General features: G+C 48.9%; 2 protein-coding genes across 2 annotated transcripts; both read left to right on the forward strand.

Annotated features, from left to right (window-relative positions):
* On the forward strand, positions 1–4,990 carry LOC106907562 (dnaJ homolog subfamily C member 5). The gene is made up of 5 exons (XM_014973346.2): positions 1–391; positions 1,553–1,672; positions 1,805–2,018; positions 2,092–2,266; positions 4,762–4,990. Exons 2-5 carry the CDS (start codon positions 1,566–1,568, stop codon positions 4,857–4,859), a joined length of 594 nt encoding a protein of 197 aa, XP_014828832.1. The 5' UTR covers positions 1–391; positions 1,553–1,565; the 3' UTR covers positions 4,860–4,990.
* Positions 4,991–6,332: 1,342 nt separating this feature from the next.
* On the forward strand, positions 6,333–12,303 carry LOC106907563 (E3 ubiquitin-protein ligase TRIM63-like). Its single transcript, XM_088014809.1, has 9 exons — positions 6,333–7,845; positions 8,062–8,234; positions 8,503–8,674; positions 10,925–11,020; positions 11,093–11,326; positions 11,412–11,434; positions 11,559–11,683; positions 11,753–11,940; positions 12,038–12,303. Exons 1-9 carry the CDS (start codon positions 7,726–7,728, stop codon positions 12,113–12,115), a joined length of 1,209 nt encoding a protein of 402 aa, XP_087870935.1. The 5' UTR covers positions 6,333–7,725; the 3' UTR covers positions 12,116–12,303.
* The last annotated feature ends 204 nt before the right edge of the window (positions 12,304–12,507 follow it).

Consider the following 12,507-nt stretch of genomic DNA (forward strand, 5'->3'; position numbering starts at 1 on the left):
TCAGAACCGGGTCCATCGGATCAGCTCCTGTCTCTGTTCGTGACTCGAAGCTTCTCATCCAATCAGCTGCCAGCTTCCGGGCTCAGGCCCCGCCCCCTGGCTGTAGGCTGTGGTGGAACGATCTGATTGGCTCTGGCTCCTCTGGCCAATCAGCTGTCAGGATGTTCTGTTGGTCCTGTTCAGGTTTCAGGACCCGCCTCCTGCCACTGTCTGGCCTGCCTCACCTCACGTGCCTCACCTGGTTGCCGTGGTAACGCCCTCTCGACGAAACCCGAGCAGCCGGCCGTCACCTGAGCCGCTCTGAATGTTTGATGCGTTCCGTCAGAGATCCTGGAACACCTGAGCAGAACGCCGCCGCCACCACCAGAGGAGGAGCGCCGCAACGCTGCAGGTAACCTGGAGTCACCTGGAAACACCTGGAGACACCTGGAATCACCTGGAGACACCTGGCAGCTTCTGGTTCTGGTTCTGCTGGGTTCTCAGACTCACCAGGCCAGCTCCATGTTGGTTCTGCTGGTATTCCCAGGTTCTGGTTCTTTATCTGGATCTGGATCGGCCATGGGAATCTGACGCTGGTTTCTTCTTCTGGACCTTCAGGCCCAGTTCTAACTTCCGTCGTTCGGGATCCAGAGGTTTCTGCTACAGTTCTGCTGACGGACCAGGTCCCATTAGATTGGACCTGCAGGAACCATCAGAGCTGAAATCAGGGCCAGCTGGGCTTGCTGCTGGGAGCAGAAAGTTCTGTTGTGACCCGCGGGTCGCACATAGTCCGGTTCGGTTCAGATGGTTCCCTCCGTTCTCTGAGCAGGAAGTCAGAAATCTGAAAGGAACCAATAGAAACGATCCAACCAGCCAGGGGGCGGGGATAGCGGGCAAGCAGCCAATGGAAAACCAGGACCAGAACCAGAACCAGAGCAGAACCAGAACCTTGACCCATACGTGGATCTTTTATCCAATCAGATTGTTTGGCTCCTGGATCCGGCTGATCCGATTGGCTGCCAGTGTTCCTGAGCTGCTCTGTGGGGACCCCTGCTGGATCTGTAGAATAATGTCTTGATAAATATCTTAGTTTTTTTATTTTTCTGATTTTATTTGTTCTGTCGGATAAACTTCAGATTTAGTTTCTCCGCTGAGAAAACGTCCTGGAAATGTGGGGCTGAAACCAGAGGAGGAAGAATAAATATTAAACTATAATTACTAATCCATCATTTAAAATGATTGGATCTGTTTCTGATCAGCTGCTTACTGATTGGTTCCCTCTGGCCCCGCCCACATTTCCTGAACTCTGAGGCTCAGCTTCTCAAAAGTTATTGATTCTCCTAAATAATTCAGTTATTTGAGTGGAGGGAGCCTCACTGAGCATGCTCAGTAGCAGCAGATAGAATGTGGGCGTGGTCTGGTGGCTCTGATTGGAAATGGGAAAACTGGAACAGTCCCAGTTTGTTCCTGGGGTTAGTGGGAAAAGTGTGACATCACCTGCTGGTCTCAGCGGGGCGGAGCCGCAGTGATGACACAGCGGTCTGCATCAAGGTGTGACATCACTTCCCTCCAGGTGATGAACCAGGATGTCAGACGGGAAGCAGCGCAGTCTGTCCACTTCTGGAGAATCTCTCTACCAGATCCTCGGCCTGGAAAAAGGCTGCAGCCATGACGACATCAAGAAGTCCTACAGGTAAGCCACGCCCCCTTCTAATATGTAGCCCCGCCCCCTCAGAGCAGTTTGGGCTGGTGGTCGTCCTCCAGTCGGACTCCCCAGTTGAAAACAGGAAGTGAGTCGTCCTTGACTTCCTGTTTGTGGTGTCAGGAAGCTGGCGCTGCGGTTCCACCCGGATAAAAACCCGGACAACCCGGAGGCGGCGGAGAAGTTCAAGGAGCTGAACAACGCTCACTCGGTGCTGGCCGACCTCAGCAAGAGGAACATCTACGACTCGTACGGCTCCCTGGGGCTCTACGTGGCGCAGCAGTTTGGAGAGGACAATGTCAACACCTACTTCATGCTGTCCACCTGGTGGGCCAAGGTGGGGGCGGAGCTTAGAGGGACTGCCAGCCCCCCGGCGGTGAGGCTGGTGTGACGCTGTGTTTGTGCTGCAGGGTCTGTTCCTGCTCTGCGGCATTCTGACCGGATGTTACTGCGGCTGCTGCCTGTGCTGCTGCTGCAACTGCTGCTGTGGGAAACTCAAACCCACTGCTGCGGGCGAGGGGGCGGAGCCAGAGTACGTCTCCCCTGACGACCTGGAGGAGGAGATTCGCAACAATCCTGACAACGGTAATACGTCAGGAAATGTCATCTGTAGGCTGCTGCTCTGGTTTCCATGGTTCAAACATTCAGATCAATGATGGCTTTAGTCTGGCTGCTCAGAGTGAACCGTTTATCCTTGCTGTTGGGTTTGTCACCATGTTTTCATTGGCTTAAAGCAGCGGAATAACTGCAGGAAAATGATGGTTTGCTGCTTTTCCGTCTGTCTACAACAGCAAAATAATGTCAGTGATTTGTTTTACATTCCCTGCCAGACTCTTGATGTCTTTTTGGTTAGAAAGTGTCTTCTAGTGTAGCGGTTCTCAACGTGGGCGGTACCGCCCCCCAGGGGGCGTTCAGAGGACGGCAGGGGGCGCTGGGATGCCTTTGGGGGGCGTTTGGTCAAAGGTAAACTTTACACCTTATATGCACAACAATACCAGTTTAGACTTTGAGCAACTTGGTAAAACTGTATTGTGTAACATTAAATCATGCTTGGCTGCAACTGTATCGATGGCAGCTCTTCTTCTTCTTCTTCTTCTTCTTCTTCTTCTTCTCTTCAGTGTTTGTAGCTTGTAGCTCCTCTCTTGCTACTAGTAGCTTCACCGCATCAGTTCAGCGTCTCACCGGCTGATGACGTTGCTGTGATTCACTTTGTCTGGTATTTTTGTACATATGTTTTGTCAGTTCTGTGATCATGTCAAAAAAGCAACTTATATTAAAAAGTGTTTTATTTCCGATTGAAAGCTGCCCGCTTCCATGGAAGGACAACAGAAAATCACTCTTATAAACATGTAATTACTAAAATCACGATACCCTCTGAAAAATGAACCATTTAAATAAAGAAATCCCTCCATGGTGACGCCACCATAGAGAGCGTTCATTTTAACACCGGAGCTGTAAGGTCCGGTATGAAACGGGGCTGATAGAACAACACAGCACTTTTAAATTTCAATAATCAGAATCAGAAATTGTTTCCGTTGTTTTAAAAGCTTTATGTCAGTCTGCCTTTCCCCATCGATACGTTTCCAGACCGCCCTGCACCTTAGGGGGTAAAGAAATAAAAAGACGATGCGCGCTGTGTAAAACTCAGAAACAGGAGAAGAGGGACATAAAACAGAGCGACGAACTAGATGTGAATTATGGCATAAAAACAGAGAATCTGACGCTGAACAGTGAAAAATCAACACATGACGATTAGGAGGCGCAGCAGGTGATGAGTGAAGATTAATGATGGTCAATAAACGATAAAATAAATCTAGCAACAGGAAAGAAACTAAAGTGGACATAGCAATAAACCAGGAGAGGATAATATTAATCAGAGGAAACTAAATGGAAATGAATGAAGAACAAAATGCAAGAATAAACTAAGAAACTAAAGTAAATACAGAGGAATAAACTGGTATGGCAAGACCTTTAGAGCAATAATTAATACAGAGACTGTATGGCAAGAATAAACAGACACTATTTCCAGATAAAAGGTAAAATAATATTGATGAATTGCCATGGGTTTGTTGAGACCACATCTAATACTGAGAATAAATATACTTACAGGTCTTGCCATACCAGCGTATGTTCAGCGTCGGATTCTCTGTTTTTATGCCATAATTCACATCTAGTTCGTCGCTCCGTTTTATGTCCCGCTTCTCCTGTTTCAGAGTTTTGCACGATGTGCGCGTCGTTTTGTTTTTTTAAAGCCCCCTAAGGAGCAGGGCGGTCTGGAAACGTATCGATGGGGAAAAGCCAGACTGACATAAAGCTTTTCAAACAACGGAAACGATTTCTGATTCTGATTATTGAAATTTAAAAGTGTTGTGTTGTTCCATCACCCCCGTTTCAAACCGGACCTTACAGCTCCGGTGTTAAAATGAACGCTCTCTATGGTGGCGTCACCATGGAGGGATTTCTTTATTTAAATGGTTCATTTTTCACAGGGACACACAGTGATGGGATCGTGATTTTAGCTACCAGTAGCAGGAGAACGGAGCTGCGCCAAGAAGCTAACAGAAGCTAACAAACACTGAATAGAAGGAGAAGAAGAAGAGCTGCCATCGATACAGTTGCAGCCAAGCATGATTTAATGTTACACAATACAGTTTTACCAAGTTGCTCAAAGTCTAAACTGGTATTGTTGTGCATATAAGGTGTAAAGTTTACCTTCGACCAAACGCCCCCCAAAGGCATCCCAGCGCCCCCTGCCGTCCTCTGAACGCCCCCTGGGGGGCGGTAGCGCCCACGTTGAGAACCGCTATGCTAGATCAAGTTCAGGAATGGAGGCAATGAGAGATCCCATCTGAACATCAGAACCAATCAGATGCTCCAAACTGGGCCGCTGGATGAGACGGGACGCTAACGGATCAGTGTCTGGAGGAAGAGGCAGCTGCTGCTGCTCAGAGTCGGTGGCAGCTGCCCCTCAGTCAGGCGACCCCAGGCAGCTGTGGCTGGATGTAGTGGGAATCCCTTTGGAGTCCTCTGGGCTTGATAACGACCACTCACCAAACATCTTCTGCTCTGCTTGCTTCCAGATGTGGAGACGCCGACCATCCAGCAGCCCAGCAGCGCCAGCGAGAAGACGCAGCTGATTGGCGACGCCCACCGCAAATATGGAGACACCTACACCTGAGAGGGCAAGAAGACCCCACACCCCGCTGACCCCACACCCCGCTGACCCCACATCCAGCTGACCTCACATCCAGCTGACCTCACATCCAGCTGACCCCACATCCAGCTGACCCCACATCCAGCTGACCCCACACCCCGCTGACCCCACACCCCGCTGACCCCACATCCAGCTGACCTCACATCCAGCTGACCTCACATCCAGCTGACCTCACACCCCGCTGACCCCATGCTCCGCTGACTGGAACACCCAAACGTTCTTCACCAAAGACATCAAAACGTCTCTGACGTTCCAACACGAAACATAAAACGTGATGAAAATTAAAACATTTGAGACAATCTATAATTACTGAAACCTCTGAGACATTTTAAGCTTCAAAGCTTCAGTTTGGATCTTTTATGAAATCACTTCAATCCGCCTCCATGTTGTTACTTTGTTATGAGGCAGATCATCTGAGAACAGATCCATCTCCTCCATCAGCCGCTACTGCCGTCTGAGGAAATGCACCAAAAATAACCAATCAGAGCCAGGAGGCGGGGTCTAAGATATAAATCCCCTCAAGTACCAGCTGCTGAATGTGCTAATGGTGGAGAAACAACTCACTGTTACTGTTTATCTGCCATCATTGGTTGCTATGCTAACTAGCCTAGCATTCATGATAAGCTGTGCTAGCAGCAGCAGAGAACAAGGAGGGGAAACAGGCACAACTAAGAGTGATTGACAGCGTTAAGTCCCGCCTCCAGGCTCTGATTGGTTGTTTAATGTTAGCACTCAGATTATCTCTCATAACACACTGTCACACATAGACAGTTTCAACAAATATGTAAAAAAATATTTGATTCATGAAAGTTACGAACTGCAGCTTTAAGAAATTTGAGACAATACAAACACTTGGACGGCTCTCACCTTCCACCCCGCCGACCTCTAACCCTAAACCCTGAAGCAGCAGCATCTGGTTCTGAACCCGCCTCCGTTGGGGTTGGTGACTTCCTGAATCTAACCAAACTCCTGCTCTGATTGGCTGTTTGATGATGAGTCATCCTGGAGGAGGAGCTTAAACTCTGTTGTTCCCGTGTTGATGTGGAGACAGCGGTGGTCAAGTGACCCGCTGGAAGCTCCGCCCCTCCATTTGTATGCTAATAAAGGACTAATGTGTGACTCAGTGTCCGCCTGATCTGTGGCTCACAGTTTGACCTTTGCCCTCTGACAAGCAGACTCAGGGTTCAGCCTGCCAGGTGTTCACAGTCTTTCTGCTTCTCTTTTATGTCATTATCATCAAGCAGAATTAGCTTCGTTTTATTTTGTGGAAGTTCCCGTTCAGCCTCAGCTGCTGCAGTTTTAGTTTCCAGACAGATTTTCACTAAAAGAGAGAGAATCTTTTCTGGTGCATCAAATAAAATGAATAAAAATTTCTACTCTGCTCATAAAGTGCCAACATGGACGCCCTCATCATGTCTCCTGACTGCTGCGCCTTGTTTCATCTGCGTTCTGATCCCACACTCTGGGTTTTACTCTTCTTCACTGATCAGCGAATGAAAACTTGACAGGTTCTAACAGCGTTGAGTCTGCCGTCTTCTTCTGTGGTTTTATTGAACCCGGGTGCTTTTTGCTTTGCTGCTGAGACTCACTTAAGGGTTCACACCCCTTCAACTTTTCCATATTTGGTCATATTGCAACTACAAATATTAACACATTTCATTGGAATTTAATGTGAAAGATCAACAGTATGAAGATTATACAAATCAAAACATTTTGTGCAAATATTTAGTTTCCAGCTTAGGGGAGAGGGGACTAACTGGCTGACCTCAGAAAAGGGGGCTGAATACGTTTGCACACGGCACTTTTCAGTTTTTTATTTATAAAAATATTTTGAATCGTGAATCAATTTCTTTCTACTTTCCAATTGTGAACCAGTCAGTGTTGATCTTTCACATTCCAATGAAATAAATGGATCTGATTTTGGTTCCTCATGCTTCAGTCTGACCAGCAGGGGGCGCTGCAGCTGGATAAGCTCCTGTGTATGGTTCCTTTAACCTCCCCCTCCTCATCTGTCTCATGTCCCCTGTTGACCTTTGACATAAAAGGCTATGTCGGCACGGCAACGGCTGACGTCCCTGAGTCTAAAAACAGCCTGAGACTCAGAGAGCAGCTGACTGCTCCGAGTCTGCCGACGGTTTCACCGTCCGCATGACTCGTCCTCTCTCTGGGACTCGTCTTCTCTCTGGGACTCGTCCTCTCTCTGGGACTCGTCCTCTCTCTGGGACTCGTCTTCTCTCTGGGACTCTGTCTCTCTCTGGGACTCGTCTTCTCTCTGGGACTCGTCCTCTCTCTGGGACTCGTCTTCTCTCTGGGACTCGTCTTCTCTCTGGGACTCGTCTTCTCTCTGGGACTCGTCTTCTCTCTGGGACTCTGTCTCTCTCTGGGACTCGTCTTCTCTCTGGGACTCGTCTTCTCTCTGGGACTCGTCCTCTCTCTGGGACTCGTCCTCTCTCTGGGACTCGTCCTCTCTCTGAGACTCTGTCTCTCTCTGGGACTCGTCCTCTCTCTGGGACTCTGTCTCTCTCTGGGACTCGTCCTCTCTCTGGGACTCGTCTTCTCTCTGGGACTCGTCTTCTCTCTGAGACTCGTCCTCTCTCTGGGACCCTGTCTCTCTCTGGGACTCGTCCTCTCTCTGGGACTCATCTCCTCTCTGGGACTCTGTCTCTCTCTGGGACTCATCTTCTCTCTGGGACTCTGTCTCTCTCTGGGACTCATCTTCTCTCTGGGACTCTGTCTCTCTCTGGGACTCGTCCTCTCTCTGGGACTCATCTTCTCTCTGGGACTCGTCTTCTCTCTGGGACTCGGTCTCTCTCTGGGACTCGTCCCCGTCATGGACGGCCTGGAGAAGCAGCTGGTGTGTCCCATCTGTCTGGAGATGTTTTCCAAGCCGGTGGTCATCCTGCCGTGTCAGCACAACCTGTGCAGGAAATGCGCCAACGACGTGTTCCAGGTGAGACGTCCGTCCCTCCGTCATGTCCTCCTCTCTGGACTCTGAATACTCCTTCATCTCCAGAACCAGAACCCATTGGGTTTCTGGCTCAATGCAAGAAGCCCCAGCCAAACAGAACAAAGACTGGTACCAGTTGGTACTGATTGGGAAGCAGCCAAAGTCCAGAGAGGAGCTGGACACCATGTTAACGCCTGATTAGTCTGCTGTCCTCTCCAGGCATCCAATCCCTACCTGTCCAGCAGAACCGGTTCCACAGTGACATCAGGCGGACGGTTCCGCTGCCCGTCCTGCAGGCACGAGGTGGTTCTGGACCGGCACGGCGTCTACGGGCTGCAGAGGAACCTGCTGGTGGAGAACATCATCGACATGTACAAGCAGGGCAGCAGCAGGTAGCGACACCTGGGGACAGTCCCAGCCTGGTTCCCATGGTTACCAAAGTACTGAGGCTGGCCTAGTCAAAGAGTTCAATAACATCCAGATAAATACAGACTGTACAGTGCTGGTTCTGGTTCTGTCGGACATCAGCATTGCCCATGACATATAACTGAAACTACTGGAGAGCTGGGAGGACCATCTGGTTCCGGTTCTGGACTGGAACCGGCCCACATTTCTGGTTCTTATGCACTTTGTCTCTGAGGTTCTCTTTGTGTTCATCAGTAAGCCGGAACCCGAGAAGAAGCAAGAGCCGATGTGTGAGGAGCATCCGGACGAGAAGATCAACATTTACTGCATCGCCTGCAGCACCCCCACCTGTTCACTCTGCAAAGTGTTCGGACAACACAGAGACTGCCAGGTGGCGCCGCTGAGCCACGTCTTCGCCAGCCAGAAGGTACCACAGGGTGTGTTGAGGTGTGTTGAAGTGTGTTGAAGTGTGTTGAGGTGTGTTGAAGTGTGTTGAGGTGTGTTGAAGTGTGTTGAGGCGTGTTGAGGCGTGTTGAGGTGTGTTGAGGTGTGTTGAGGTGTGTTAAAGTGTGTTAAGGTGTGTTGAGGTGTGTTAAGGTGTGCTGAGGTGTGTTGAGGCGTGTTGAGGTGTGTTAAAGTGTGTTAAGGTGTGTTGAGGTGTGTTAAGGTGTGTTAAGGTGTGCTGAGGTGTGTTGAGGTGTGTTAAAATGTGTTAAGGTGTGTTGAGGTGTGTTAAAGTGTGTTAAGGTGTGTTGAGGTGTGTTAAGGTGTGTTAAGGTGTGCTGAGGTGTGTTGAGGCGTGTTGAGGTGTGTTAAAATGTGTTAAGGTGTGTTGAGGTGTGTTAAAGTGTGTTAAGGTGTGTTGAGGTGTGTTAAGGTGTGTTGAGGTGTGTTGAGGTGTGTTAAAATGTGTTAAGGTGTGTTGAGGTGTGTTAAGGTGTGTTAAGGTGTGCTGAGGTGTGTTGAGGCGTGTTGAGGTGTGTTAAAGTGTGTTAAGGTGTGTTGAGGTGTGTTGAAGTGTGTTGAGGCGTGTTGAGGCGTGTTGAGGTGTGTTAAAGTGTGTTAAGGTGTGTTGAGGTGTGTTAAAGTGTGTTAAGGTGTGTTAAAGTGTGCTGAGGTGTGTTGAGGCGTGTTGAGGTGTGTTAAAGTGTGCTGAGGTGTGTTGAGGCGTGTTGAGGTGTGTTAAAGTGTGTTAAGGTGTGTTGAGGCGTGTTGAGGTGTGTTAAAGTGTGTTAAGGTGTGTTGAGGTGTGTTGAGGTGTGTTAAAGTGTGTTAAGGTGTGTTGAGGTGTGTTGAGGCGTGTTGAGGTGTGTTAAAGTGTGTTAAGGTGTGTTGAGGTGTGTTAAAGTGTGTTGAGGTGTGTTGAGGTGTGTTAAAGTGTGTTAAGGTGTGTTGAGGTGTGTTAAAGTGTGTTGAGGTGTGTTAAAGTGTGTTGAGGTGTGTTAAAGTGTGTTGAGGTGTGTTAAAGTGTGTTGAGGTGTGTTAAAGTGTGTTGAGGTGTGTTAAAGTGTGCTGAGGTGTGTTGAGGCGTGTTGAGGTGTGTTAAAAGTGTGTTGAGGTGTGTTAAAGTGTGTTGAGGTGTGTTAAAAGTGTGTTGAGGTGTGTTGAGGCGTGTTGAGGTGTGTTAAAAGTGTGTTGAGGTGTGTTAAAGTGTGTTAAGGTGTGTTGAGGTGTGTTAAGGTGTGTTAAGGTGTGCTGAGGTGTGTTGAGGCGTGTTGAGGTGTGTTAAAATGTGTTAAGGTGTGTTGAGGTGTGTTAAAGTGTGTTAAGGTGTGTTGAGGTGTGTTAAGGTGTGTTAAGGTGTGCTGAGGTGTGTTGAGGCGTGTTGAGGTGTGTTAAAATGTGTTAAGGTGTGTTGAGGTGTGTTAAAGTGTGTTAAGGTGTGTTGAGGTGTGTTAAGGTGTGTTAAGGTGTGTTGAGGTGTGTTGAGGTGTGTTAAAATGTGTTAAGGTGTGTTGAGGTGTGTTAAGGTGTGTTAAGGTGTGTTAAGGTGTGTTGAGGCGTGTTGAGGTGTGTTAAAGTGTGTTAAGGTGTGTTGAGGTGTGTTGAAGTGTGTTGAGGCGTGTTGAGGCGTGTTGAGGTGTGTTAAAGTGTGTTAAGGTGTGTTGAGGTGTGTTAAAGTGTGTTAAGGTGTGTTAAAGTGTGCTGAGGTGTGTTGAGGCGTGTTGAGGTGTGTTAAAGTGTGTTAAGGTGTGTTGAGGCGTGTTGAGGTGTGTTAAAGTGTGTTAAGGTGTGTTGAGGTGTGTTGAGGTGTGTTAAAGTGTGTTAAGGTGTGTTGAGGTGTGTTAAAGTGTGTTAAGGTGTGTTGAGGTGTGTTGAGGTGTGTTAAAGTGTGTTAAGGTGTGTTGAGGTGTGTTAAAGTGTGTTGAGGTGTGTTAAAGTGTGTTGAGGTGTGTTAAAGTGTGTTGAGGTGTGTTAAAGTGTGTTGAGGTGTGTTAAAGTGTGTTGAGGTGTGTTAAAGTGTGCTGAGGTGTGTTGAGGCGTGTTAAAAGTGTGTTGAGGTGTGTTAAAAGTGTGTTGAGGTGTGTTAAAGTGTGTTGAGGTGTGTTAAAGTGTGTTGAGGTGTGTTGAGGTGTGTTAAAAGTGTGTTGAGGTGTGTTAAAGTGTGTTGAGGTGTGTTAAAGTGTGTTGAGGTGTGTTGAGGTGTGTTAAGGTTTGTGTGGCTGCCTGTCTGCAGGCTGAACTCACTGACTGTGTCTCCTTGCTGGTCGGGAACAATGAGCGGATCCAGGCCATCATCAGCCAGCTGGATGAGACCTGTAGAGCCGTGGACGTGAGTGGACGTCCTCCAGGTGAGACGGGTCCTTGGCTGGCTCCGTCTCACCTGGAGGACGTGTGTCTGCAGGAGAACGGCCGGCGACAGAAGTCCAGGGTTTGCGAGACGTTCGACCGCCTGTTTGCCCTACTGGAGGAGAAGAAAGGCGAGATGACAGTCAGCATCAGCAGCGAGCAGGAGGAGAAGCTGGACTACATCCGCAGTCTGAACAGGAAGTACAGCGAGCACCTGGAGGAGACCGCCAAGCTGCTAGAGACCGCCATCCAGACCATGGATGAGCCTGAGATGGCGGTTTTCCTCCAGGTGATCCTGAATTCAGCATTGATCAGAGAATGAGAGCAGAGTCAGCTCAGATATTCTGACATTTCTGTCTGGTCTTCCTACACAGTCGGCCAAGCCTCTGCTGCAAAAGTGAGTTCCTGGTCCTGTTGCTGTAACAGTCTCTCCCACAAGTTTCCTGTTAATTTCCCGCTGATTTCCCATTCGTTCCCTGCTAGTTTCCTGTTAGCTTATTCGGTGCTTCGTTGCCCCTCAGGCTGCTGCAGTCCATGGACACATCCCACCTGGACAATGTCCAGCCTGGTTATGAGAACATGGATCACTTCACCGTAAACTTTGACCCCCAGAGGAGGGCGCTGGCGGACGTTGACTTCATCAAACGTAAACATCTGCCTGACTGACCAATCACAGAGCAGAATGCTTCCTGTCTGATGGTCTGTGTCCTTCCAGTTGATGATGATGAGAGTGAAGACGAGCTGGAAGCTAGAGGACAGCTGCACGTCGCAGCGGCCAATCAGCAGCCTTCACAGGCTCCTCCCCAAGTCCCGCCCCTTCACACAAAGAGCCCCGCCCCCTCATCTTCAGCCCCACCAGCCCTGCCCCCTACGCCTCTCCCCACGACTAGCTCCTCCCCTCAGGTATGAACAGGTCACCATGTGATTTTACTGAGGTTTTCAAGTGAAACTGGTCACCTGTTTGTCTCCGTGGTAACCAGTTTAACCCCTTCCTCTTCAGACAGATCACCAGAGCGAGTCAGAGGACAAAGATGGACCCAAACACGTCTTCTCCTTCAGCTGGCTCAACCAGAAATAACAGATCTGGGGCCTGGAGGACCTGGAGGTCCTGGAGGACCTGGATCAGACTTTTTGTCTCGGTTCATGACTTGTTCTTGTGTTTCTGGTGTGTTAGAAGCAAAGGAACTCTCCTGAACCCATCTGGTTCTGTAGAACCGGGTCATGTTGATGTCTTGTGTTAAAGTTAAATAAATGTTTTATCATCTGCCTGATTATTGATTATTGATCTGCAGAAACAGACGCAGAGAAGGACATCAGAACCAGAACCAGAACCTTCTCTGATAACCTGAACCAGGTTCTTTTGGTTCTGGTTCCTGCAATAAGAGGAAAAAGAATTGATATCTCTATTCATCAGAGACCAAAAGGCCCTGGTCCAGGTCTCTCCAGGTCCAGGTTTATCTGGTTGATGTA

Source organism: Poecilia mexicana, unplaced genomic scaffold, assembly GCF_051168715.1.
Source record: "Poecilia mexicana isolate PSO_F unplaced genomic scaffold, ASM5116871v1 scaffold_17, whole genome shotgun sequence".
NCBI classification, from domain to species: Eukaryota; Metazoa; Chordata; class Actinopteri; order Cyprinodontiformes; family Poeciliidae; genus Poecilia; species Poecilia mexicana.